The sequence below is a fragment of the Nanorana parkeri genome, unplaced genomic scaffold, assembly GCF_000935625.1.
Source record: "Nanorana parkeri isolate BGI_ZX_2015 unplaced genomic scaffold, ASM93562v1 scaffold213, whole genome shotgun sequence".
Taxonomy (NCBI): Eukaryota; Metazoa; Chordata; class Amphibia; order Anura; family Dicroglossidae; genus Nanorana; species Nanorana parkeri.
In genome coordinates this window covers 1,609,673-1,636,679 of record NW_017306481.1, presented here as the reverse complement: position 1 = coordinate 1,636,679, position 27,007 = coordinate 1,609,673, and the positions used below count along the sequence as shown (strand labels likewise).

The window sequence follows — 27,007 nt, the reverse complement described above, 5'->3', positions numbered from 1 at the left end:
ACATACATATAATGCATCAAAGGTTTTTGTTGCTCTTACAATGATGGTAATGCACATAAAAGATAAAAGCTGTTTCGGTTTGAAGATTTAAATCAAATTAGCTTTCCAGATAAGCATATGGACTGTGGTAACATTTGATTTATTCCATCACAATCTACCCAAACCTGCAGGGTGGAGCTGCCATCAATTGACCTATCAGATTAGAACTTACCTGTAGAGTACATAACAGCTCCAGGACCATGTACTGTGGTGCAGACTCGTCTCTACCTAAAGCTTGGTGTACCGGACACCGCTATGCAGGGGTGCTACCTTCCAGAACAGTGCTTCTAGGGGCGGTGACATTACCAGTGGAACGGGATGCATTTTATGCCCCTAATTCAACAAGGATTCAGCTCTACAGAAGTCAGCTTCATTCCCATAATGCTAGACCAGGCTTTACATGAACCTGTGCTTTCCCAATACAAACCATTTTTTTATGATTAATATATATTTGTTCATTATTTGTGATATCATAAAATGATGGCTGCTCCTGCAGAAACTATAATACAGCGATTTGTTGTTATAGGTTAATTTCTCCTGTATTAATAGGATTATATATATTTTTTTGTGTTGTTTGTTCCGATTAAAGAACTCTGGGCAAATCTTTTATTAACCCTTGCAGTGAGGCCATCCCCACACTGCAAGGGTTAACTGTTCGGTTTTTTTTTGGGGGGGGGGGCTTAGTCCCACTGCAAGGGTTAATAAAAGTCTCTCTATAATGTTGCATGTGGTAGTTTTTCTTTTTTTGCTGTATTTGCTAGTCAATCCCTGGTGCCAGGTCGCCATGGCAACTAGAAATTGCATCCTGGCGCCTTGACTTTTGTCAGCCTGTTCACTGCCCCCGCCGCCTCTGATTCAGCTTTGCTCCTCCTGTTCTCCTCCCCGCTGGGAGCCCACTGCATACTGCAATCCGTGTCCCCTTTGATCCCACCTGCTCTCCCTGCCTAAATCAGCAGAGATCGAAGGAGGCACAGGGCACTGCAGCTGTCGCCCAGCGGGGAGGAGAGATGGCTGTCAGCCGACATGCCCCCTCTTTGAATCAACTGCCCATCCAGTGGACGGCAGCAATAGCCAGCCTGCTTTTGCCCATTTTAAATTGCAGTAGCCATAGTAGGCTGGTTATTGCACCCAACCACTGCCTGATGTTAAGGAGAACAGAAACACACGTTGGGTGCACCTACGTACAAAAACAACGATTGTGCTACACGTCAGGGATCGCCGCGTGCGCTAATAACAACGAATTGAAAATTACAACTTTCATTGAAAATAAAGCTTTTAAACTTGGTTTATAAATTGGCTCCAACTTTTTCAGCTGGCTCCTAGATTCAAAGCAGATTTGTCAAGCCCTGCTGTAATATATTGCTTACCACAGTTGTCCTATATCTGAACATACTTACAGGAGGAGAAAATACTGAGATGATTTCATCACTATGCTACAGCTACTTCATCGTTCCTTTTTTCCTATAGTCACCTATTAAATACACAAGCTCTATTTCCAGAACTACAGTGCTAAGCATAAATGAGTACACCCTTTTGAACAGTAAGATTTTAATCAGTATCTCAGTGAGCACAAGAACATTTTCCAAAATTTTGCCAAAACCGAGTTTTATAGAACATTTGTTTAGCTCATTACATGAAAGTAAGGTTAATAATATATAACTTAGATTAGAGAATCTTCAGTTTTAGTCAAATTGGGTAAAGCAAAAATGAATACACCCCACAACAAAAACTACTACATCTTGTATTTTGTGTGACCTCCATGATTTGTACAGCACCAAGTCTTCTGGGCATGGAATCAACAAGTTGGCGACATATTGCAACATCTATCTTTTTCCATTCTTCAAGAACGACCTCTTTTAGAGCCTGGATGCTGGATGGAGAGTGATGCTCAACTTGTCTCTTCAGAATTCCCCATAGCAGTTCGATTGGGTTCAGGTCAGGAGACATACTTGGCCACTGAATCAATTTCACCCTGTTCTTCCTCAGTAATGCAACAGTGGCCTTAGATGTGTGTTTTGGATCATTGTCATGTTGGAAAAGTGCACGACGATCAAGGGCGCGGAGTGATGGTAGCATCTTCTCTTTCAATATAGAGCAGTACATCTGTGAATTCATGAAACCACCAATGAAATGCAGTAAGTTAACTGCAGTGAACTTGCATGGCAATTTTCTTCAACCATTCTCATCAGAAGACGCTCTTGTCGAGGTGTTAACTTCCGTGGACGGCCTGCCCGTCTCAGTGAGAAGGTTGCAGTTCCATCTTTGTTACACTTTTGTATCACTTTTGCTACAGTATTCTGACAGATATGTAAAGCTTTGCTGATCTTCTTGTAGCCTTCAGGGCCGGTGCACACCTAGGTGACACCCCACTGCGCGGATTGCCACGCAGTCAGGAGTCGCCCAGGTGTGCACCGATCGCTCTGTGGGTGCCATTAATTTTCCAATGGCACCCCAGTCGCGCCGGGCGGATCGCGATTCCACCCGTGCTTCTTAACACGATCGCAGCTAACACAGCTGCGTGTCGTGTATCTCAGAAAAAATGTACAAGTACTAGAGGGGACTGTCACAGATGCTGCCCAAGTTTATATGGCAGAATTCAGCTCTGACTTCCTGAGAATAAAAGATTTGTGAGACTGGAGGTATGATTCACTGGGAATAGCTGAGCAGTTACATGTGCTCTGACTATCTGATTCCTAAAACAGCGGTGATACATTTAATGTGCGGAGCTACAAGTGGGCCACAATTACTCCACCAATGATGGCTTTTCGAATTTCTTGACAAATCCATTCACATCAACAATGTTTTATCGTGATATAAAAGTCAGCCTGCCTGATTTAATAAGCATTTCTGGGAATAATGTCCTAGAAGAAACTTTGCACTCCACAAAATTGCTTAGTAAAAATGTTGTGGCATCATTAGGCGTCTCTTCGAAGAGGCTTTAAGCACAAAAATGTGCCAAAGCATTAAAACACATGTACATGCATTTTTCATGCACTCCCATTTAAGGCTCCATTCACATATAGCGATTGCGTTTCCCGCGCAGTTTTCCCTGTGGAAGGTCGTGCGGCAACACAAACGCTAAAATCTTTCATCCGCATGTTTTCAGCTTGTTTGCGGCTATTAGATAGCTGCAAATGTGCAGAATCTGTCAATAAAATTGCGCTTGGGCTAATGTGATTTCCCTTGACGAGCATTGTAGCACGACACCAGATGCAGAACAAATACAACTAGTGTGATCGGGGCCCTAAGAGTCAAAGTGGACATACCAAATGTGTGTACTTGGCAAAATATAGATATGATTTAAAAAGGCACCATTGCATTGCAATTAAACTAGCAGTATCATGGAATGTATAGTAAAGCCTTATTTACTGCACAACAAAACTCTAGCTTGTAAATTAATTTTAGAATAAAATTCTTAGTCTCAGTGGCTCTTCCTTTTTTTATATATGTGACTGAATGACATGCTGCAGTGCCCCCTTCACGGTTTTTCACCAGTGGAATACTAACTACATGCTTCCTCTTACCTCTCATTTATTGCACAATCCTATCTGCAACCCATGTATGCTGATAGGGAATGCCCCTCCACTGTAATACTATTACATCCTCTGGCTTCAAAGACAGAGATCACAGGCTGCAGTCTGAGTCGGCTCACTTTTATGGTACACCTTACCGCAGCTGTGATTTTACTTGTGACAATGGGGATTCTGCAGAAGATGAAATGTGAGTGGGGCAGCATGGGAGCTTGTGCTTTCTCCATGTGTGCCTGGGTTTCCTCCCATAACTCGCACACATACTGGTAGGTAAATGCATCCAAAAATTGTGCTTTGTACATATGACTAAGATATGGACACTTGGAACAAGTGAATTATTTTAGATACTCTGCAGAAAACTGTGGAGAGTGTGGAACCAAAATAAAGTGTGTGTGTGTTGTGGGAAATCAGGACACGAATACATGCCTATACTTCTTAGTTTGTAAAGGATTTCCCCACTGATGTCCATCATGCTTCCCTCCCATCTCCTGTTCTACCAAAGTGCTGGTAGGCCAAATGAATATAGAAGGCGGTTTTGTGTGCCAGGCCAAAGAAATTTCTATAAGGAAAAAACATTGACTGCAAACCATATTCTGTGTTCACCTTTATTCATAGGATAAAAATAATGCACCTCTCATCCTTAGCAGTCCCAATCGCAGATTCCTGGCCTTATCATGTGGGGTGTCATAATAAAAAACCTCATCATACCAGTTTCTATAAGCAAGCTGGAATAAACTTATCTGACTCACTATGGAATAATTACCGGGGCCATGTGAGGTCACAGTCTGGGGTTAGACTGGTCACACTGACTGAAACATGCAGTACACCCGCCTAAGAAACATAGAAGCCTCAACCCATCAACCTACAGCAGGTGTCTAACATGACAAGAACATAAAACAAACACCTTGATTATTTATGATGCCAAACTTACAAAAACACTGCCTTTCCTTCAGGCCTTCCCTATTACTAATGTATTAAAAGGAACCGGTTTCCCAACAAGCATCGCGTCAGTTTTGTTTCCTCTTTTAAATATATACCGTCAACACTAACTTTAATGTATATCCAGGATCGAAACCAACCTACTCATGTCTCAAACATGTCTACACTTAAGACTCAAGGATGGAGAACTTCATGTTTAAACCAAGAGGCAGACAGGCGGAAGGGTTAGCATGCACCTCTTTGAATATAGTCCCTTTATTTTAAAAAAATTTAATAACTTCTATTCACAACAGGGAAGAATAAGAACCCAGTGGCAAGTATTAAGGTTCATTGGCAACATGGGGCTTTGTCTGGCTCCGATTATACTGCCTTATGTCTGTGTGGACATGCAAATGAAAGTTAATCAGGCTAATCTGTGTTATTCTGCACTCTTGTCTCATCGGCATGCTCCTTGTAGTGCACATGAGTACTGCAGCATAACAGATTGGCTCCTTGTGCTGCTACTCGCTCTCCCAGGCTGAGCCCTGCTGTACTGGTATCAAACCCATTTCATGTACTTAAACATTTGCTTTTAAAAACACACATTCTAATTAAATATCTACATGAATTAGTAATTTTTTTTTTATTTGCCTGAAGTTAAAGCTGAACTCAGGCAATTACACAAAAAAACAACCATTGCAGTGGGCTAGTCACAGCAAGAAAGTGGATGATGGTTGGCCCATTGATGCATCTCCTGCTCCAGCCATGGGCAGAGTCTCCTACTAAAGATGTTTTTGTTCCCTCGCTACAGACAAGTGTTAAAGATGGGGTATGAGAGTGAAGCTGGCCATACACTGGTAGGCTTCTGCATTAACTCTTATACAAAAAATCTCATCCGAGCATTTGATAATGGACCAGAGACGTCTAAAATGTCATTCAAAATTTGGAATGATTATAATAAATGAAAACCACGTTCACTTTTAGAACTTCGTTTGGTTGAGAAAAAAAATTTCCATCCTGATCCTTTGATTTTTATTTTAAGACAATTGTCGATTTGACCCATGGGTTCCGAGTGCAGTGATCGCACTGTGGGCGAGGGGCCTGCCTGCAGTGCCATTGACTTCAATTCACCCCCTCCCACCCCCGAATGCAGGTGTTTTTTCGTTGGTAGATCTCATTGAGCTCATCATTTGAAAAGTAGATCTCCAGACGAAAAATTGTGGGCACCCCTGATGTACATGATGCCATAATGTAGCAATTAGCCAACTCTTGTACCAAATGGGCATTTCAGTGACAGCATCAGAGGTACAACATTAGTTATACAATCATAAGTAGTACTGGAATTGGATTTCAAAAGAGAAAACTTCCACATGTGTATATATAAAAGATGCCCAAAGTCAATCTAAAGCCAAAGTTTCTTTTTCACAGTCTGTTTATGAAACATTTTAGTCATGGAAAAAAAAAAAAATATATAGAAAAACCTGACAACTATTCACAGCTCTGTCCAATTTTTTTTTTTTAAATAGTATTATTTAAAGCCCAAATCTGGGTAAAACATGAATCCCCTCCCATTCCTTCTAAGTGTTCACTGGCATGAAAACAAATGCCCTGTGTACTTACCTAAAGCCACGGTCACACGCTGCTCTAGTTCCAAGTCTTCTCTCCTCTTCTGTTTACTTCATGTGGGGTCCTTCTTCAGGTGTCCATGGCACTGCACGTGTGATGTGGATTCCTCATATCCAGTGCCCATTCACATTAAGCGATAAATCCCGCGATTTCCGCCGCGATATTGCGCATTTTTGACGCGCGATATAGCAAGAAGTCGCCGGCCAATGATATTCAATGTAGCTGTTCTAATGTACAGCTCCATGTCATGTCCTGTGCAGCCCGACGGCTAATGTCACTCAATCTTCGCTGGACCATCACCCGAACAGTCGCGCTATCCCGACGTGAGGAAATCCGCTCGAGGTGAGTGTCGCTTAGTGTGAATGGGGCCTAAATGTCCAGGGGTGAGGTCTTCTCAGGATCCAGAAAAAAAAAATGTCAGCATAAGGGGACAGTAAGGGGTCCAGAGCAGATATTTGCAAGGGGTAGATTAGCCGTCCCCCACATCCTCAAACAGCACCAGCAAGGGACCAGGCCAGTGGACATAGGAATATACCTTGTTTCACAAGGGAAGATAAAAATGCAGGATGGGTTAGAGGGGAATAGTGGGGATGGGACTCATATTTTAAATGAAAATGTTTTAAGTGTAAGGCCAGTTAATATTCTGTAACACTGTAACATTAGCTGAAACAATGGAGAAAATAAAACAACATACAGTTGGTTAATGGGATTGTAATGCATTTATATAATAGAAAGTACTGTTGGATAATTATAGCTGTAAGTGGCTAACCTTACTATATGTAGAAAATTCGCCCTGGCAGTTCATTTGTTATTTAACACCTACCTAGGAAAAAATGTCCTCGAGATCTGCCTTACTCAGCATAAGACAACAGGAAAGCAGCCAGCAGACTGATAATAGGTATATTAGTGCTGCCTATCTCACCGCTGGGCAGTTTTATGCCTGGCACTCGACAAGTCTATTTAGACCTGCGACACAGCAGCCAAGGAAATGCAATCCACCTAGAATAGTCATCTCCACAATTCTATCACTACACACAACTGCTACAAGTTGTAACTTTAGTAGCAATAATTCGTTTATTGTGCTTCTATGTATTTATTACAGGATACAGTTTCTGTAGCAAGAGGTTTTAAAAGGCAGACCGAATTTGTTTCACCCTTTAATTTAAATCTTAAACAAGAACTCCAGAATTTGTTAAAATTAAACCCTACAGTGGGGCTATATATTTTATAAACATTTTCTTTATTTTGGGCCCTAGACCAATACAAGACCCTAACCCTTGCAGTTCGTTGGTAGCCCCAGTGCAAGGGTTAATTCATAGAGATCCTGGAGACCTTCTTTAAAGTTGAACACCTGGAAGATATAAAAAGATAAAAATTCTGCAATCTTTATTATATCATATATTTGAATGGGGGGAGGGGGGGTGGCTGGGCAAGACCTGTAAAGTTAACTTACCTGCAGCGGAGAAAAAATTCCCAGCAAGGCCACCGAGGCCCGGCCTCGGGGCGGCACAGAGAAGAGGGGCGGCACACGTTTGAAGACATGGAGTTCCAGGCGCCGGGCGTTAATTTGTTTTCTACATTTCGCCCTGCTTTGCACAAGCAGGGCTAAATGAAGAATGGGGGAAGCCGCTTGTTTCTTTACAAGTAATTTCGGCGATGTGGCAAGGATCACTTGTAATTAGACTGCAGCCTGTCAGTCTTCCCCCCACCCCCCCTCAAGGGGCGCATCGCGGGAACTGGCCTTGTGGCGGTAGGCAGGTTAAATCCGGTCCTGCAGATGGGGCTGTGCTGTGGGCCAAAGAGATGTAAAGCTGGCCATACACTGCTTAGTTTTCGAAAGAACTTTCTTTCAACTTTCTACTAGTTGATGGGGCCAAAGCGGCAAATCGAAAAAACTTGAAGCAGAATCAAAAATGTTTTTCGAAAAAACAGTGAATGTGTTTTTCATTTGGGAATTCCAAAATCGAACATTACAATCAACAGAAATTTTGAATGACATTCATCAAGTGAAGTGTCTGATGGCTGAGCGGGGAGGAGATCGGAGCCGCTGTCATTCTGTCAGTTTCAGGATGACAGCGGCTCTGTGCGTGGCAGACAGTGGGATAGGTAAATATCAGTGATATTTACCGGTCCTCCGTGTGATAAGGACAAACACTGGAGCGATCGTCTGATCACTCCAGTGTTTGTAAATAACTGGGGACACATAGTACTATGTGTCCCCAGTTATGAATGAACAGGCTGTGATTTACATCAGTCTGTTCATTCAAGATTTCCTCAATGGGGAGAAGCACTCTGTACAGGGGCTGCTCCCCATTCAGAAACAGCTCATAGTAAATATTTGAATCGGAAGCCTCTGTACTGAGAGCTTCCCATTCATTGAGTGCTGAGGCTGCAGAAAAAGAAATTGAGGATTTGGTGTCCTCAATTTCTTTTCTATTTTGAAAGGGAAATGTCACGGGTCTGTTTGGACCCCTAATATTTCCTGAAGCCACCCCCCAACAGTAAAAAATAAATAATAAAAAAATAAAACATTATGAAAAAAAATTATAAATGTAAAAAATTATTTTAAAAAAGTGAAAACAGCCCCCCCTGCTCCTACCCCCTCACACACAAACGTATTATTAGACGTGTGCAAAGACTAAAAATTAATTTCAGATGAAATGAACGAAAACTAAAAAAGTTTACATTCGTTTCATCAAAACACCACACATTTTTATGCTATTTTGGATTCAGCCACTGGCGTGTTCTGGAGGCAGGGCACATGACGTCATTTAACACTGCACGTGTTGGGCGCTGCCATCTTGGTTTATATCTAGGTAGGGCTGCAGCTAACGATTATTTTCATAATCGATTAGTTAACCGATTATTAAGTTCGATTAATCGGTTAAATCGGATAAATGTTGGACACGTCGGGAGCAACGCGTGACGTGCGACTCAGGCCGCGTGCGGAGCCCCGAACAGGCTAAGCAATCGATAGCCGACGAATCGACGATCGAAAACGTTGCCAACGTTTTCAATCGTCGATTTTAATCGACTTAATCGATTAACTGTTGCAGCTCTATATCTAGGTATACACCAATATGGTGGGGTCAATATCGGCGTGTGACGTCAACTGACGCCAGGCATGCATGGTGTCATGCTCCCTGCCTCCAAGATGGTGACACGCATTCACAGAACACGCCGGGGGCCAACATGTCCGCCGCACATTCTCACAAAAATATTATGCGCCTGAATATATTTTTCGTATATTCTGACATAGTAATTCATTAGTTTTACAAGTAGTCTGGGTTTTGTGTTCCGTTTCCTATTTTTACTTTTCTAGATGCACTTGCTTGAAAAAAGGGGTCTGCATGACATCCTGACACTTTATTTTTATACTCTATTTTAGTTTGACATTTATTGTTTACCTCCTGTTGTTTTATTTGATAAGAATACTTATATTGTGCCTACAAGTTTAATACCTTTGAATAAAAGTTTTATTTTTATCATACTTTTTAATATGTTTCTTTGCGGCTTAACAAAATAGAAGTCTTTAAATGGTGCGGATATTGGGGAAAATGGGTGTGGTTATGGGGGTGTGGCCACTAAAGGGCGCTGTAAAGCTTTCTCGCACAGGGCGCCTAAAGGCCTAAGGCCGGCCCTGGATGGTTGTATCGGGTTGTACATAAATATCTTCGTAGGAACATTCATTCAGAAATCTACTAGTGAATGGCCAGCTTTAATCCCAGAACTGGACAGACTATTCCTTTGAAAGGTAAAGGAGCTCACTTGTATGTATTTCATCTGTCCTTTAAGCTGCTTTCCTGGAGTCCAGCTTTAAACTAAATTTGTCATGCAGAAAAACTGGAGCTTGCAATGCAGACCTCCTCCTGAAATGCTAGTTGCCTGGTTGCTCTCCTGACACTCTGCCTTTAATACATGGCCTAGAACAAATGCACAAGACCACAAAAGCAAGCACAAAGTCCATTAAATAGACACTGCCTCCCTGTCCAGTCAGGGCCGCTCTTTTAAAGCGACACTAAACTCAGGAGTTAAACCTTAAAAATACATTCAAGTACCTAAACTATTAACAACAATGTAGCATATTTGTATATCACTCGTCTGTAGATCCTCAAATCATCTCGGAATTGGTGCGGACACCGTCCTTCCTTCATGTTCCCCATGGTCCCTGTGTGTGTTCTAAAGTAGTCACCAGTCCAAGCTCACTCTAATTTGTATTGATATTGTAGTCCATCCCAGGAGTGAGCTTGGAGCGGTGATTTCTTTACACAAACACACAGGGACCATGGGGTACAAAAGTAGCCACCCTCCAGAAGGAAGGACAGTGGGCACCAATTCAGAGATTATTTGAGGATCTACAACCAAGTGATACACAAATACGCTAAATTTTTGTTAATAGGGTACTTCAATGCATTTTTAAGATTTAACTCCTGAGTTTAGTGTCACTTTAATGTATATGATTGCATTTTTGACTCTCTTCTGCCTGAACTTAGTGTCACCTTAAAAGAGCGGCCCTGACTGGACAGGGTGGCAGTGTCTCTTTAATAGAACAAAATATTTAACCTTTTTTTGCAATTCAAAGCAGCACATATAAAGCTAAGCATCTAAAATAATGTGTCTAGGCTCACTCCCTCCACTACATCAAGGTACATCATGTATACCGTTGGGTAATAAAAGTAATAAAAGTAAAAGATCACAAACAAAACCTGTATGGCTGAATAAAAATGTAAAGCATCACATAAAAGGAAAAGCGAATGGCTTTCATAAAATATAAGATAGAGGGGACGGCATTGGCGTTCCACAACTATAAAGAAAGCAATAAAAGATGCAAACTAGCAATACGGACGGCTAAAATAGAGTGCAAAAGACATATTGCCATAGATAGTAAAAAAAAAAAAAAATGTTACCAATATATAAACCGTAAAAAGGGGAGAAAGGAGCAGATAGGCCCAATAAAGGACGATAGAGGGAATTTAGTCACAAATGACAAGGAGAGGGCCGAAGTACCGAACTCTTTCTTCTCCTCAGTATACACTCAGGAGGGAAACGGGTTTGACGCCCCTGATAAAACACCTAGTTCATCACAAAACACAGCCAAGTGGTTGACAGAACCCGGGATACAACAAAGACTTAGTCTACTTAATGCAAATAAAGCATTGGGACCGGATAATCTGCACCCGAAGATACTTAAGGAACTAAGCGCGGTTATAACAAGACCGTTATTCCTCATTTTTAAGGACTCTCTAATGACTGGTAGAGTTCCAAGTGACTGGCGGAGGGCTACGGTAGTTCCAATTTTCAAAAAGGGGGCAAAATGCCAACCTGGGAATTACAGGCCAGTTAGTCTTACATCAGTAGTGTGCAAACTGCTAGAGGGAATGATTAAGGACTATTTAGTAGAATTTGTTCAGGCTAATGGTATAGTTAGTGATAATCAGCATGGGTTTAGGAAAGACCGTTCCTGTCAGACTAACCTACTGACTTTTTACGAGGGGGTAAGTAGAGATCTGGATGGAGGGAGGTCTGTGGATGTGGTATATTTGGATTTCGCTAAGGCTTTTGATACGGTACCTCATAAACGCTTACTTCACAAGCTAAGAGCTATGGGCATAGATGGAAGGGTGTGTACATGGATAGAGAACTGGCTAAAGGAACGGGTACAGAGAGTATCAATAAATGGCGCCCTTTCAGACTGGGCTAGTGTTATTAGCGGTGTGCCTCAGGGTTCTGTGCTGGGACCGATGCTTTTCAACCTGTTTATTAACGACATCGGGGACGGAGTAAACAGCGAAATCTCAGTGTTTGCTGACGATACCAAAATTGGGAGGGTTATAGAAACAAACCAAGATAGTATAACATTACAAGAGGACCTGGATAGAATAGGGGAGTGGGCAACTTCATGACAGATGAGGTTTAATGTTGATAAATGCAAAGTTATGCACTTTGGGATAAAAAACAAGCAAATGGGTTATACAATAATGGGTTATACAATAATGGGTATGCCGATAGGGAAGTCTGAAATGGAGAAAGATTTGGGGTCACTGTAGACCATAAACTCAATAATAGATTACAATGCCAGGTTGCCGTAAGCAAAGATAGTAGAGTCCTGTATCAAGAAGGGAATATTTTGAAGGGATAAGTCTATAATTTTGCCACTTTACACATCACTGGTTCGGCCTCACCTGGAGTATGCGGTGCAGTTTTGGGCACCGGTACACAGAGGGGATGTCCTTGAACTGGAGAAAGTCCAGCGAAGGGCGACCAAACTCATCAAAGGGATGGAGGACAAGAGCTATAAGACACGGTTACTAAATTTAAATATGTTCACGCTGGAATTAAGGAGATTAAGGGGGGACATGATTTTCATGTACACAATGTTCTATAGTGATAGCAACATTAGCAACAAACTCTTTACGATTAATTCCGTAACAAAGACTAGAGGCCACCACCTGAAACTGGTAGAAAAAAAATTCAAACACAAGGGGCGAAGGGGGTTCTTCTCAGTTCGAGTGGTTAGGGTCTGGAACTCGTTGCCACAAGCAGTGATATCAGCTAATAGTGTGGAATCGTTCAAGAAGCTTTTGGACGATTTCCTGAGAAACGGTAATATACAGGGGTACAAGTACTCCTAATAACGAGATGACTCAGGGATCTATACACACACACACACACACACACACACAAAATAGGTTGGACTTGATGGACATGTGTCTTTATTCAACCTCAAATACTATGAAACTATATGTAACTATGTAACATCATAATGACCGACAATACAGCTCACAAAAAGCAGCATATGTTCTTATTTTGAGCCTGTACTTTCCTTCCAGGTGTAGAGACGCTTCGCTATAATACGCTGAGACAAAAGAAAACGGCCCACAGGTCTTATCTATTTTTTTCTTTTCTTATATGCTTATTAGTATTTTAAATACTAAGCGGTATATTTATAAGCAGTGAATGTGACTTTCAACAAACATTTCACATGCACCTGAAAGATTCACCTGCAGTAAATGTTTGGTGACTGTCGGAGTCAGTGTTTTATAAATGTTTTTTCTCAGCTTGCACAGAGGATCTGGCTACTTTAGATGAAAGCAATGATTAACAGATTAATTATAAGTAGTAACTAGAAGGGGCGTGGCTTACGCATGGCGCTGGACGGTCGCACTTAAGCAGAGCTCCCATCTCAGCCCGCAAAAAACTGCCGTAAGACGACTGAATCTTCACCTGACCCATCATCCGTCTAGCCACAACCATGGGACGGAACGGCCAACGCTCATCTGGCTCGAAAAAGGCGGCCTCCGGTACCTTGAAGAGGTACTTGATCGCGGACACGAGATCCTCACAGGCCCCCTCCCGGCCTACCACGAGGCAGGCGCCCGCCGATCGATCTGAAGCCCTTACTCTCCCGGCCACGCCACGGTCTCCCCGGGGTCCACCAGCGAATCGGAAGCTTCTTCCCCGGCTACAGTACAGGAGGATCTGCAGGTGTCAGGCGCCATGAGAGACCTCCCAACGAAGTCTGACCTGGCTCATATGTTCCAAGTCCTGGAGACTTCGCTCAAGCAGGACCTTTCCAGCATGAGAGCAGATCTCTCACATATTCTCACCAGGGTGGAGGAATCGGAGAATAGGCTGGATATACATGACAGAGCTATTAGGGAACTCCGTGAAGCAAACTGGCGGATGGCCATGGGGCAGCGGAATCTCCTCTACAAGGTGAAGGACCAGGAGAACCGCAATCGGCGAAATAATCTGCGGATTCGGGGCCTACCGGAAGCTACGGCCGACGCGGATCTCGTTGCCTCCCTGCAAGGTATATTCAATACAATCCTGGGGAGACCGGTCTCTACACCCATACGCTTTGACAGGGCCCACTGGGCGTTGCGCCCACGTAATCTATTGGACTCGGCTCCCAGAGATGTTATATGCAGATTCCACAACTATGGGGATAAGGAGGAAGTTTCCCGCAAGCTGAGGGGGATGTCAGCCATAGACTTTGATGGAGCTCAGCTCCACATATACCCGGACCTGGCCCGTGAAACCCTGGAGCGCAGACGAGCCCTGCGCCCTCTTTTGGACCAACTGAGGAAAGATGGGATAATCTACCGATGGGGCTTTCCGGCTAGCCTGATCGCCCGGAAAGGTGGCAGGTCTACCACCTTGCGCTTTCCTGAGGAACTGGAATCCTTCTGTTCTGAGCTCAACATCCCTGTACCTGAATTACCCGGCTGGGTCTGCGAGGTACCGGGCCCATCAGGTGACGCGACTGCAACTTGGCGCACGCCATCCAAAAAGAGGCGTTCTGGAAGACCAGAGGCATCCGCAGGACATGGGTGAGACGGGACTGTGCCCTCATGTTTTTTTTTTTTCTTTCACCGTTATGTGATACACACGACCCCTGGATAAGTGGTAGTTAGTTGGATCGCAAGCTCAACGAAGTGTCTGAGCATTCCCTCAGATACTGTACACATCTGGGTTTCGGATCGCTTTTCAACTTTTTGTTTTTCTGGGTTTATTTTATAAATGAAAAAAATTTTTTTTTTCTCTCTAACGGCATAAGTTCTAAGACTAAGGGGGATAAACTGGTGCATCTCTCCCAAGACATTGCCAAGGTGTTTAGTGAGTATTACCGCACCCTATATAATGTGGCAGACACTCAATCGCCTTCTGCCGTTGGGCCGCAGCACAGGAAAGATTTAATAGATCAGTACTTATGTAAGGCTCACCTTCCCACACTCCCGGAGGCAGAGTTGGAGGCACTGGAGGCAGACTTTACAGAGGAGGAGTTTACGAAAGCATTACATATGATGGCTACGGGCAAGGCTCCTGGCCCCGACGGGTTCACTCTTACATATTACCGCACTTTCAAAAGATATCCTGCTACCTCGTCTGACCTGCTGTGCCAACTCTCTCACCTCGGGCGGGGAGTTGCGGAAGGAAACAACCCTGGCGCATATCACTGTCCTACCCAAACCGGGGAAGGACCCTACCTGCTGCCCTAGTTACAGACCTATATCGTTATTGAATGTGGATATCAAGCTGTACTCGAAGGTCCTGGCTCTCCGCATACAGCCTTTGTTGCCTAAATTTGTATCCCCGGATCAAACCGGATTCATTCCGGGTAGGGAAGCTAGGGACAACTCGATGCGCACCCTGCACGTAGTGTCTTGTGCACGCAGGGTATCCCAGGCCACACTATTGCTGTCGACAGACGCGGAAAAAGCATTCGACAGAGTGGCCTGGGATTTCATGCTGGCGACGCTGTGTGTCATGGGATTGCGCCCTGGGATGTTGACCAGGATTGCGGCCTTATATCAGAACCCTACTGCCAGGGTAAGGGTTAACGGAGTGCTGGAGACAGAAAATGTTGGATTCCAATTCTTTTTCCCATTTTCTAAATCTAAACTGGAAACCTCCAAGCAAATCCAACAATAACCCAGATTACATTAAAAGGTATGCACCACTGCAGTCACACATCCAAAGTGTGAGAGTAACAAAGAAATCACTTTCACTAGTTTTACATGTCCTCTAGATGCATGAAATGAATTAGGGAAAGCAAAGAACACAAATAATTAACCCAGTGTGGCTGTACACAGGAAGGCTAGTCATAAGCTAGAGAATATGCAAAAAATGTCCAGTCATCTGATCACAGTCAGCTGACTTCCATGTTACAGTATCATCAGAAAGGTTCAGTCACAACAGCGATGCCCCATTAGAGGTCTAAGCAGAACAGTCTCAATAATTCTGCTGCAGAGTCAAACAAATGAAAAATCCAAAAGAGAGTGTGAGGCCCCATGATAACAGATCCGTGGCAGAATGCAGAAATCTTGTTCTTTATAAGAAAGTGTTAATTTCAACAACTAATCATTTTCGTCAACACTTTTTCAGTGACTAAAACTAAATAAAAACTAAGTTATGACGACTAAAACTATAACGAAAATGTATTGACATTTTAGTCGACTAAAACTAGACTAAAATGTTAGGGAGGGACGATTTGGGAAGAGATCCAATCTCTTTGGACTTCCAGTTCCGGTTCCATCCTAAATTGGCGGCTAATAGGTAATATGTCTAATGGCATTATGTGGATGGGAGTATGATGGGAAATTATGGGAAATATTCACCAATTAATCAAGTTTCATTATATGCAATAGTTGGCTGACGTGACGACTAAAGAGTAGTAGCATCATGTCACAGCAGGCTTACAGGAAACCTGTAGCACAAGAAATACGGGGTGTCCATTGGTGAACCTCTTCTAAAATACTAGCCGACTGGCTGCCTCTAGTGTCAATATTCAATGACGCATAACAAGCAAGCAGATTATAATGTCAGAGTGTAGCCAGAACTACTAATCTATACCAGGTCTGTGCTTCAGAAACCGTCAGGGTCCATTCACACCATCTGCCTTAGAGCTGTGTTGGCCATTGTTTCCAGCAGCCCCAATTCAAGACAAGGCAATTTGCCTTTCATAGATGGTGCCCATTCACACCATCGCATTGCGGTAGGAACATGGTGGTGTTTTTTTTGTTAACGCAGCAGAATATGGCACGGTACAACCGCCTCGCACCCAGCTGTGTCCATAGAACTGAAATAAATGTCACTTGTGAAATTCCAATAAAGTTCTAAAAAAAAAAAAGAAGTACACAGTGTAATGTGCTGGGATGAGCCTGGTGTGTATGAGCCATTAAATCAACTGTGAGTACGCAGCCAGGCAAATAGCATTTTCAAAAGAGGTCAACAGCAAGAGCCTTCATCTCAGTACAGGGTTCTTTTCATTTCCTGCTGCAGAACCTATTATTTATAGGATTTACTTTCTTCCAAACGTCATGTGCCAGTCAAAAAAACAAGCACAGTCATTGCTTATACGTCGATAAAAAGGTGCTCGTCTGGGCATTTTATTTAGCAGACAAATGATTTAAGCAATGACTCTTCAAGCTGGTCGATTTCCATTCAGATAACAACAGCATGGAAAAATTGTGCTTGTGCAAAGACTACATTTATCACTGAAAGCATTTAAAAACACCCATACCGCTGCTTGTGCGAGCAATGCCAAACAAAGACTGAGTCATGCGGGCCCGGCGAGAGGGCACCAGGAGCTATTCAGTTCTGTAGTTCAATATTAATGGGCACAATCTGAAATATTATGCATCTCTTTAGAAGAGCCAGATGAAACACATGAGCATCTCAAATTCTTACTGGCCATCCGCCACTGCTCTATACGATACTGGTCTATTATGGGCAGATGCATGATATTAATGGCGACATTCTTGAAGTGTCCGAACATCACAGGATTGGTTGGCTCAACCTCCATTGAAAACCAGATTGAAAGGTGTGCAGTCTGCATTCTATGGAAGGATTTTGCTTTTACATCCACCCTCGAGGTCTAAGATAAGTTGTCTTTTCTGAAGTTAACATTGCTTTAAAGTGATTTCATTTCGCAGATATGTTCAATTCTTAGAAGTGCTCTTCAAAGCAGCCTTCTCTCCCCGGAGCGGTGAATTAAATGAAGTGGTGGCAGTGAACTCTGATAAACGGATTTCTACATCGACAGCAAAACACAGCTAACATTCGCCTATTCCCAATAAACACCAAGTCACAAGCTTCCAATGTCATCAAATCTTCAACGTCTCATGAAGAGTGCTGGCTCGTTGGTTTGCATCAGCAGCAGATATAAGAACAGGTTATTAACACTGTACTGTATATCGTGTACCCATCCACTATCAGATGAAAACAGGAGGCTAAACCCTTGCAATGCTTTTCCACATACAGAAAGCTGTTTTAAGTTCACATTTAAATAGGATATTTTTTTTAAAGGAACCCTAACTCTGGTTAGCTGGTTGTTTTGTGGAAGGTGTCATAGGTGGCATCCTATCGTCCAAGGACCTGTAGCACCCCTTACCGGAATTCCCATACGTATTTGTGGGTGCTCGCAATGACTGCGGATGGCGCCGCATTCAGCATAGTCTTGTGTACAACCGTCACCAGCACACCAGGGTAGTTCTCCTTTAAATGTCAGTGCAAATCCATTTATTGATGTCAGTCATCACTCAGAGTATCATCAAGCACTTTCGGAGCCACGCAGGGTCCCCTTCATCAGGCTTCATCATGTTTACTCTGTGCCAGATGAAAGGGACCCTGCGTGTGATGACTGACATCAATAAATGGATTTGCACTGACATTTAAGTCTCTATCATGCTGGTGACGTTTCTACACAAGACTAATAGGTGGCATCCAAGCACATAAAGAGGCCACTGCTTGGTTAAACACTTCCTACAGGCCTCCTTTAAATACAACCTGTACAGAGAAAAATACAGAGCCTGCCATTACTGACTTGCCTGAATGTCTCAGGCCTCAACAGTTTGAGAAGCTAGCCTAGCATAAGAATGCCAATCAGGAAAGTCATAATTCTGAGCTACAAACTTGGCTCTATACTTCTATACTCAACATTTCCTTTATGTTGGCAAAAAGGCCAAGATGCAGTGAAACAAAAAGCAATCATTTACCAATACTGAAGAGCACAAAAACGGCAGAGTTGAGACCGTATGTATATATCCTCTTTATGCATAGTGATGGAGCCCATTTGATTTTTTTTATGATTCCCTCTCTACGCTGAAATCTCGTACAATTTCTAAGACATAGATAACTGGCTGATTGAAGAGACATTACTTATGCCAGAAATCTTGCCAGTAACTGTCTAACCGGTTCAGTATTTTCCCGCAAAACAGAACGGGGAGTGGCTGTTTAAACCAGAACGTACATTATATTACACAATTCACTTTTGTTTTTAAGCTAACTGGGTAATGCAGATTTTGGGGCAGTGGAGGTAGAAGATATGGCTGTGCTCTCTGGCATGGGCACCTGGATTGAAAGACAGAGTGACCAGAATTATAAATCTTTTGGCAGGTAAAATGGTACTCTTATGTATTGTGGCAGCAGGCAGATAAAAATGTCTGGGGTTACGTGTAATACTGAAGTTCTTCCTCTAGGTGGAAGTGCTGAGAGGGCCGGAGACTTGGAGGTAACAAGCCCAGCTGAAGCTAGCTGGCTTGTTAAGGCCTCTAGAAGAACTCCCAGCCTCCTAAAGCTGGCCATAGACCTTACAACCATCGCAAGACTTTTGTCTTGCGATGGTTGTAAGGTAATTAAAAAAAACTTACGATCTTCCCATCTTGGACAGGCAGATCGTACTTGCGATCATCGCAAGCCCTCCCCCCTGAGGGGCGGGCTTCCGATGACTGCAATGCTGAATAGGCAGTGAGTGCTTGCGCACAGAGGCCCGTTCGGCATTTGTCTTACGAGCATGCCACAAACCCGCCGACAATTGTACGATTCTCGGCGGGTTTTCAAACATGCTCGTTAGACAAAAGTTGTGCGACCTTACAGTAGCAGAGGTCGCACGCCTTCCATACACCTTGCAATTACCGTAGGATCGCGGGATTTCCCACAATTATCGTAGATAATCGCAAGGTGTGTGGGCACCTTAACAAACCAGCTTCACCCTGGAACCAGTCTGTGTGTCTGGCGGGCAGGGGAGCAGCTCACCTGTGTGGCAAAAAACTAGCCTGTGTGGCAAGAGGATAAGAAACAGCCTGTGTGGGAAAGGTTTTTGATAAAGAGACAACCTGAAGTCGGTGAGACTTTGAAAGTGTTATTTTGCTGAAGAAAAAGCTGTACTTTGGGTTTGAAAACCCCTGGGAGGGAAAACCTATGTGGACTTTTGAGTTTGAGTTCATAAAAGTGGGCAAAGAAGCCCTTAAAAAGAAGTGGCAAGCAAGTGGAAGTTCTTTTTTGCCCGTGCGTGCCCGCTAGGGGGCGCGCACAAGCAGAAAAAAATTGCCGTCTGGAGACGGCAACCCGCAGATGTAGCAGTGCCGTCCGTCCGTTTTTTTACTACGGGCGGACGGCAAGAGGTTAATGTGCTACCATTTGAAGGTAATTCTCCCAGTATGTACTATGTCTGGGTTTTTAGAAACTTGTCTGGAGTTTAGTATTTAATACTAGGGATGCACCGATACCAAGTACAGTACTCGGTACAAGTTCAGCTCCAAGACTAGAGAAAAATTAAAAAGTTAGGAGACAGCTGTCATTTGTAAGGAGCACACGGAGCTCCTGGGATTTGACAATCTCTGTCTTAATGTATGATTTTGTTTTTATAAACATATATATTATGGATGCACAAATACAATTTTTCCAAGTACTGATACTTGTCCAAGTACTTACAGATACAAGTACTGATACGTTTTTGTTTATTGTTGTGACAGTTTTTGTAAAACAATACAGACTAATGATTTTAGGAAAGTGGTGGAGCGCCAGAGCCAGGTCCCAGCTGTAACCGCTGCAACCCTGGTAGTTCTCGTGAAAATGCCAAGTATCGGCACTGGTATCTGAACATCCCTATTTAATACTATAAGGGATCTCTTTTGCAGAGATAGACGGACAGAGCTGAAATTGGATGAGCGTCACAATGAAAGCTCATTAGACCTTTTTATCAAAGTGCCAAAAATGAAAAGTGTCATTACTGATCTATAGCAACCAATGATATTCCTCAATATATTATTCTGCGGTAAACAAAATGAAAATATAAGTGAGTAACATTGTACACAAAACCTACAAGCATCAATTGGACCTTTGACTGGGATCACATCTTTCCACAAATGTAGCTAAATTTGTGAAATGCTGACATGAACTCAGGATGTGTGTAGCCAACAAGCTGGAAACGTACTTCCAATGACTGATTAAAATGACACAAGTGTGTCTGAAAAACCAGATAACTCTGTTCACATCCTGAAGACCAAGGTTTCTCTACCTGACAGATTGTGTGGACATGTCTGCCAGATCCATCCTTTACTTTCAGCACACTGTAACTACTTCTGTTCCGATAATGGAAAACAGTGCATATCCGCTAACAAATGTCTACATTTTTGTATCACTTCCCAACTGCCATGTGTCAAAATCTAGTGGGCAACTTTTAGCACCTACAGACATTAAAGAACGTATGCGCGGTCGTTTACAGCTGCATTAGGGAAATGTTAGTATTTTTATAGCGTCCTCCATGACCCAAGCTAAGCCTGTAAAGCTGGCCAGACATGTTTAGTTCAGCCTGCAGAATGAACGACAGAAAAACAAAGAAATTCTCCAATCCACGCTAAATAGCATGGATGGAGGAATCTTCACTGCCAGCTATTGTTTTCAAGCAGACACAGAAGAATACCTGAACATTGACTACAGTTGATGGGCTGCAGTTGCTGTTCGGCCAACAATTTTCTACCCAGTTCTTTGAAGGTGAACGCAACGTAACGAACACAACAATGGAATGGCTACTTATCTCTATTGGAAGCCCGAGTGACAAGGTGTCAACACAGCAGCAAAACTTGGAAACGGGGATTAAGTTCTGTTACCCTTTCAAAGAAAGTGTCCCAACAGGGACTTTCATGGAGGTAAAACATTTGTTTCCTGTAAAAAATTAAAGCGGACCGTCACCCATATCTTTGAAAACAACAACACACACACACACACACACCTTTAGACAAGTTTAGTAATGACAATCTACAAACACATACTTCTAGATAATTGAAGCTTTGTATTCTTTGCATACCTTATTTTTCTTTTCTTCCCCTGTCTTCTGGTAGTGGCTATGTTTACTAAGGGCAGATTACTAGCTCTCCATTTACTTCCTGGATTTCTGGCACATGTGACCAGACATGTGACTAGGACATGCGACCATGCACATCATCCCAGGGGAGGAAAATGCCTTTCCCTGAGTTCTCGGGAGATTACAGATGAGATTTCCCAGCAATGCTCTGCTGATGACAAGGAAATCCCAGTGTGCATTGCGTTGGCAAACTGAAGTCATTTGCACTTTCAAAGCAGGAAGTGAATGCTCTGCAAGTGTATTTCAAAATCACAACAACATTTTACACCTGACATGTCTGTTATTATTAATCATCATACATAGAGGGATGCATCGGTAGAATTTGATTTTCGAGTGTAAAGGTCCGCCGTCCGTAAAAATATAGAATATTTCTTAAAAATTACATTAATGTGTTAAAATTTATATAGGAGATGAGAGCTTGTACATCGTGACTGACATCTTATAACTATGGTCAGCTTCAGCCTTGGTGGACCTTTAAGTGTGAAAAAAATACTCACAAAGCAATTTAAACTACTTGCTAATCTAGTCGTAGGTAACAAACCCCTTCTTGGTAAACATTTATAAATGATTATATAGCAAACCGTGCTTTAGGCAAACACTAGCAGCAGAAAAAGGAAACACTGTCCCAACTGCAGTGAATGGTACGGCCCAAAGGGCACAAGGTTCTTTAAATTTGCAGGATACAAAGCAGCAGAAACTCACTGAGGAAATGATGTCACACAGATGAGATTTCCTGAGCGGTTGCCAAGCTGTGCATGTACCCATGAGATTGTTTTTCTAACTTTTTTGCAGATGGTTCTCATAGTAGAATATTATGAACACACATATTTCCCTGGCTGACCTTGTAGACATCAGATCTTGTGAAGTGATGAATTGTGTTGCCAAGGTCTGAGGCACAATCAAGAGCTCTTTTTAAAACGTGTGTTGAGGCTGCTTTAGTGTGATCTACTTGCTGTATACCCAACTGACTGATTCAGAATACGTATAACCTTGGAACTATATAAATACTTGCCATTTGCCAATACTCTACACAGACATACATTCATTGTTCTATGCAAATGAGCAACCAAAAGATTTTCTTGCTGAAAACACTCACACTTGTATCCCTAAAAAGAACAAGTGTTAGGTGGTAAAGCACTCCATTCCGGTTTGTTCCGACGATGAAGAATAAAAAGAAAACCAAAATCCCCAATCCTGTTGTAGAATAGCGTTATTTGTATTTAAAGGAAACGTGTCATAAATCTGAGAAATGCAAAGGTTGAGCTTGACTGAGGTGGGGCGACTCTCTCATTGGCTTCCCCAGAAATGTACAGTTTTGGCGGACTGGCACTTCCATGTGAAGATAGCACAATGTTTAGGTCAGCTTTAAAGATTAGTAACACATTACCAGTAAGACATACGAAGCAAGTCCCTAGTGCTCCAGCTTAGGTTCTCATGACGTACAGTGACACTAAATGCTGATATCCTGCTGGCCAATACTGTTTCAATACTTCTGAGTCGCAGACTTGCAATAAGCATGTAGGATAAAGAATATTGGCTCTCCTTTTCTGCATACTTCCAGATAAGTGGCTCAGAAAGTACTGAAGCCCCTGGGTTTGCATAAGTTCGGCTACTAGAATTTTGAGAAAGCGGTCAGCAGCAGCTTCCCCCATACTTCTCTCATTACAGGTTTACCTTTAAAGTGACACTAAACTCAGGGATTAAATCTTAAAAATGCATTCAAGTACCCCAACTATTAAACAAAAATGTAGATTGAGTATCAGTCGACTGTAGAGCCTCAAATCATCTCTGAATTCATGCGGACACAGTCCTTCCTTCTGGAGGGGGGCTACTTTTTTTCCCATAATCCCTGTGAGTGTTGTAGAGTAGCCACTGCTCCAAGATCACTCCCATGATGGACTACAATCTCACATTTAGTTTACTAATTTGTATTGAAGTTATAATCTATCACGGGAGTGATTCTTGGAGCGTTGGTTTCTTTACAACACACACAGGGACCATGGGGAACAAAAGTAGCCACCCTCCAGAAGGAAGGACAGTGTCAGCACCAATTCAGAGATGATTTGAGGATCTACAGCCGAGTGATACACAAATAAGATACATTTTTGTTAATAGTTAAGGTACTTGAATGCATTTTTAAGATTTAACTCCCGAGTTAGTGTCACTCTAAAGTCATGGTAACTAGAAAACTGACTTACGTAAAATATTCTAGACAGAGTCAGTGGCAGTAAAGCAAAGCTACTCAGGTGACCCGAGATCAGAGCACTGCCAAACCTGATTATAGCGGACACGTATGTGCTCTCATTTTATCTACCCATCTTTCCCAAAGCTTCAAACATCTTTTAAAGCAGACTGAAACATTAAAGTGTATTTAAAATCAGATCTTAAGCAAAAAACAACACAAAAAGAAACATGTATTTTAGTTTCTAAAGTTTGAACAGACAAGCATTCACCCTCCATAGGGGTCATGTGGTATGAAAGAGAGACTTGGGTCACAAAAACTTTAGATCATTTTGGCTAATTGTTATCAAGCTGAAAACATGTTCCTTCCCCAAGTTCCTGAATGTCTGATTAGGACTGGCTTTACATTTACTAGGGCTCACGTGGAAGACTGAACGTGACCTCGGCTGGTAAACAAGCTGTACTCGACAGGGCTGTAAAAGCCTGCAGAACCCCTGCGGTGGAAAAAGAAAGACACGAGCGACTTGAATGTATAACAAAACCCTGATATTACTATGAGAATGGGGCCCAAGTGTAAATACAGTCTAGCACTAAACACTTACAGGTACAATCATCTGTAAATTACTAACACAATCCAGGAGACACCCCAAATGTTTTTCAGAGGCTCTGACTCAGGAATAGTTCATAAATGAGGATTCTAAAAACCATTTATAATCTATAAGATATTTAAAATCAGCCTAATATAACCCTCTCATGTTTGACTACAGAGTACCAGTGTACCCGTGATGAAATAATCCAGGTAAAGCAAAGTGTAGGAACTGTAAGCAGGAATGTATCTTCTAGTGCAGCCCAAGAGTCCCCACAACTAAGGCACTTTTTAATATGCAAATCTTGACTTTCTGCTAATAAAATCAACGCGCCACTACACCCTTCCAGCAGTGCCAGCCTATTGGTTTGCGTATGGAGGGATGGAAGTTTATGTCAGATGTCCAGGCCTGTAGCTGGACACATTTAAAAATACACATCTTATATATGTCAGGTTGTAAAAGAAGAGCAATATTATTGATCATACCTGTTGCTAGAGACTGCTAGCAACCTTTTTGCAGCATTACACCGGTCAAATAGTCAGCATCCAACACTACCAGGTTGTCCAATACCTGCGTCCCTGCTTCAGGCTGTTCCAGCAGTCATACTCAGCAGAGAGAAGCGAGCATCTAACACACGTGGAAGTATTGGATGCTAAAAAGTACTCATGAAAATGCCAAGCACTGATACCGATAAGGTGCATCCCTACTGATAAATATTCTGTAGATCTTCGTTTTCAGGCTTGCTGGTTTCTATATTTTGTAAGGGACAGAGTGGCTTTATGCATCCTGGAGCATGCTAGAAGAGGAATGCAGGTATGTGCAGGCACCTGCTCTGATTCAAAGATCTGTTTTCATTACATAGCTGAAACATAGGTTTACTTTATAATAAGCCACAGGGGGTTAAACAGCTTAGTAACCATATGTAAACAAACAGAGAACAAGACTCCGGGTGTTACAGCAAATAACGCCACTTACCTGTCACATGCAGCTGTAAACCTTCATGACTATTTCTACTAGCTTGCCGCGGTGAGGCTGTGGCCATGTCGGGTTACAGGTCAGGCCTAGAAAAAAGGGAACAAAGGCATCATGTGAGTGTGATCACAATATGAACAGTCCCGAGCTGTGTGCTCCTGCTTGTCAGTGCAAATTCACTCATGGGTGACCGTCAGAAATCTCAAAGTACAGATGTCATTTCAAAGTACATGGGTATGTGCAAACACTTAAAGACACACTGCAGCTTTATTACACTGTCAAACAGTGCATAACACATTCAACTGCAATGAGCAAGGAGCTATTAAATGAAGCTTATATTGCTGAAGTGTTCATACATGCCACATAAATGTCATCTCAGGGAACTAATGGGAATAGACCAATTGTTACAACAACCCATTGTAATTAGCAGTACCTTTACTTCACACTGTTCTACATCACAGTTACATCAGTTAGTGTCATTCAAAAATTGGTTTAATACTAAAAAGACAAAAGTAGATATTTACTGCAAAGGCACATTGACATTGTTGTCGATATGTGTGTGGACCACTTTAGCATGCAAGTGACCAATGTGACTCTGATGTGGATACTGACACCAAACTATCAAATCATGTAAGGTGGTGACGAAATGATGCACAATGGTAACGTGCACATTCCTGACCGTATCACTGATATTTCCATTATCGTCTGAGCCGGATGAGCAACATGCTTCTAACACACAAATAGACCATCAGCAAATATACTGTTAATCTCAGGTGGACAGTAACTGGAATGGGTACAAACAGCTTGAAGTGAACCTGTTCTTTACCCACATTGGCAGGGCAAAGCAACAGATTCACTTCAAAGCTCAGCTGCAGGCATGCTTTCTAATGCTTCCCATCCTTCCACTGTCACTGCAGTATATGTCTCAAAAATTATTTATCTCTTACTTTGCCCCAGAGCATTATAATAATGACTTTTCTTCCCAGTGACGTCATCAGAAACATTCTGAAACTGCATGCAGAGGTTTTGGCTGTGGGAGGAGCTGGGCAGGCATAAGCAGTGTTCATTTGAATATACTCCATGCCCACTGATTCTGAGATAAAGTAGAAGGGGGGCGGTGCGAAAACCAGTCACCCTATGCACGTAGAGCAGGCAGAGGTGACCGGTCTTCTCTACAGAGAAGTGCTGGGATCCAAAACGTATGAAGCATAATTTACAATGAAGACTGCAAAAGAAGGAAGCAATGCAAGGAAAGTAAATTGAAAAGCCATTTACTACATCAGAATGAAATGTAATTTTTCGTGGAGACAATGGCCCCCAACCCAGCTGTATACTTGCCGTTTCTATGCTCTGTTGTCTTGATTATAGCTTTACAACCTGAAGGATCATGACTAGCAGCAAGTATGTAGCCAGAAAAGTCTAAAAAAAGGTCTGCAGATCAGGAGATCAGGCAATGCTTAAAGTGACATTAAAGTCACATTAGCCCCCACCCACCCCCCCCCCAC

The 27,007-nt window shown here is 42.6% G+C and overlaps 1 protein-coding gene across 2 annotated transcripts in view; it reads right to left on the bottom strand.

The window, feature by feature from the left end:
* Positions 1-27,007, bottom strand: part of WWP1 (WW domain containing E3 ubiquitin protein ligase 1) — a 152,118-nt gene that overhangs the window by 69,029 nt on the left and 56,082 nt on the right. For both annotated transcript variants that reach the window (XM_018555778.1, XM_018555777.1), the window contains exon 2: positions 25,506-25,591. In XM_018555778.1, the coding sequence (XP_018411280.1) occupies positions 25,506-25,572 (67 nt within the window). In that variant the 5' untranslated portion in view covers positions 25,573-25,591. The remainder of the gene's footprint in view (positions 1-25,505; positions 25,592-27,007) is intronic.